At 43.2% G+C, this 2,426-nt stretch overlaps 1 protein-coding gene across 1 annotated transcript; it reads left to right on the top strand.

Moving 5' to 3' along the window:
- Positions 1–1,277: 1,277 nt before the first annotated feature.
- Positions 1,278–2,225, top strand: LOC128050380 (putative olfactory receptor 2W6). The gene has a single exon (XM_052642620.1). It carries the CDS (start codon positions 1,281–1,283, stop codon positions 2,223–2,225), a length of 945 nt encoding a protein of 314 aa, XP_052498580.1. The 5' UTR covers positions 1,278–1,280.
- Positions 2,226–2,426: the final 201 nt, after the last annotated feature.

A 2,426-nucleotide genomic window follows, 5' to 3' on the forward strand; every position in this document is an offset into this window, starting at 1 on the left:
TACAGAATTTCTACCTGCAGCTTCAACTGGAGAGAGTTCATAACTTTTTCACTATCAGGCTCGAAACAGCAGTGACAGCAACCTTATGGAGGCACTCACCTTTCAAAAAGGTTTTGTACTCTAGTTCTTACTGCTTCTTTCTTGTGTGTTGCAATGATGCCATTTTCTATTACCGCAGTTGACACAAGCTTGGGTGAATGCTAGTGCTCTCCTATAAGGCAGAGCCCCAACAAATCCCTTGGGATTGACTGTAGAAACCATGAGAAGTTAAAAATGTTCATGGAATATACCTGATGTCATGAATCATGAAAACATGTGATGTCTGGATGGAGATGTAGAAAGGATCTAGCCCCTCTCTTGCACAAAGAAAAGCCAAGATACAGAGAAAGAAGTCAGATATTAGGCCACACATTTGCAGACTTGAGGCAGAATCCAATCTATCTCAACTCCTCCTTTTAGAGTCAAAGGTATTGTGTTTAATCTCAATAAAATTCCATGTCATTCAGAAGTTGCCTGACATGTACATTCATGGGTATCCTGAACATCATCCATGAATTTAGACCTTTGGACCTTTCTATGTACTACTTTCTCTCCTTGAAACATATTGTTCAATCTACCACATGTAAAATTCTTATTTGTTATTTGAAAAACAGCCAAAAACGAGAACCTCTCAGGTAAAACAGTTTCTTGCAATGTGTATGTGTGCTTAGTTTTGTTTGACTCTTTGTGACTCTATGGATTCCAGCCTGCCAGGCTCCTCTGTACATGGAATTTTCCAGGTAAGAATACTGGAGTGGTTTTCACTTCCTACTCCAAGGCTTGTTCCTGACCCAGGGATCAACCCTGTGTCTCTTGCATCTCCTGCATTGGCAGGCCAATTCTTTACCACTGCGCCAACTGGGAAGCCCTTCTTGTAATATACACACTTCTATAAGTTCTTTCCTGATCAATTGGAAATAACTTGCAAAGCACTCAGCTTTTAAACAAGTTTTCTTTTAGAGAACTTCCACTTTTGTCCTTTCTTTGTCATTATTTGCATATATTATTCACTAGGGAGAACAACTCCCAAGTCAATTCACCCTTTAATCTTCAGCAGTATCAAGCACACTGCTTTGCATAAGAAATAAATACATAAGTGTATGCTAAAAAAGTAATGGAAGGGCAAATGACCTTCCAAAATTCACAGACCCATAAGTGGAAATTGGAGAGTGTTGGGTAGTCTTCACCTGCTATCTTACCTAGTTCTTTTCTCTGTGTCTCCATAACAACTGGTGAAGATTATGGGAAGGGACAATGACAGCTACCTTCAGGCATTCATCTTGGTGGGCTTTTCTGACCGGCCTCAACTGGAAATAATTCTCTTTGTGTTTATCTTAATCTTCTACATCCTGACTTTAGTGGGCAACACAGCCATCATTCTTTTGTCTATCGTGGACTCCAGGCTCCACACACCCATGTACTTCTTTCTTGGGAACCTATCTTTCTTGGACCTCTGCTTTACAACGAGCATTGTTCCCCAGCTGCTATGGAACCTTTGGGGTCCAGAGAAGACCATCACCTACCATGGCTGTGTGGCCCAACTCTATATCTATATGGTGTTGGGCTCAACTGAGTGTGTTCTCCTAGCTGTCATGTCTTACGACCGCTACGTGGCTGTCTGCCGGCCACTGCACTACACCGCGGTCATGCACTCACATCTCTGCCTGCAACTGGTGACTGTGGCCTGGTGCTGTGGCTTTCTAAACTCCTTTGTTATGTGTCCCCAGACGATGCACCTGTCCCGATGTGGGCATCGCGAAGTGGACCACTTTCTGTGTGAGATGCCTGCTCTTATTGCCATGTCCTGTGAAGATACAATGCTGGTGGAAGCATTTGCCTTTGTCCTGGGGGTTGCTCTTCTCCTGGTACCCCTTTCTCTGATCCTCATCTCCTATGGCATGATCACTGCTGCTGTGCTGAGGATCAAGTCAGCAGCAGGGCGCAAGAAGGCTTTCAACACCTGCTCATCTCACCTAACTGTGGTCATTCTCTTCTATGGAACCATCATTTACATGTACCTGCAGCCAGCCAACAGCTACTCCCAAGATCAGGGCAAGTTCCTCACTCTCTTCTATACCATTGTCACTCCCAGTGTCAACCCTCTCATCTATACTTTAAGGAACAAAGATGTGAAAGGGGCAATGAGGAAACTCTTGGGGTGGGAGAAAGAGAATAAGGAAACCTAAGAGAAATTTTGGAATAATACTTTGGTGTTCTGCTGTCTTACATATATCTTAACTGTGTGGAAAGCTAATATGTAAAGAGTGAAGGGAACATGGATAGGCACAATGGGCTTTTGAGTTTGACCCCATGCTCTGCTCTCTGGATGTGAAGTGCCTTTCTTCTGTTTAAAGGTGTCTACTTTAGAAGATCTTTAGTGCATTTGC

This window comes from Budorcas taxicolor, chromosome 7 (genome assembly GCF_023091745.1).
Source record: "Budorcas taxicolor isolate Tak-1 chromosome 7, Takin1.1, whole genome shotgun sequence".
Classification (NCBI taxonomy): Eukaryota; Metazoa; Chordata; class Mammalia; order Artiodactyla; family Bovidae; genus Budorcas; species Budorcas taxicolor.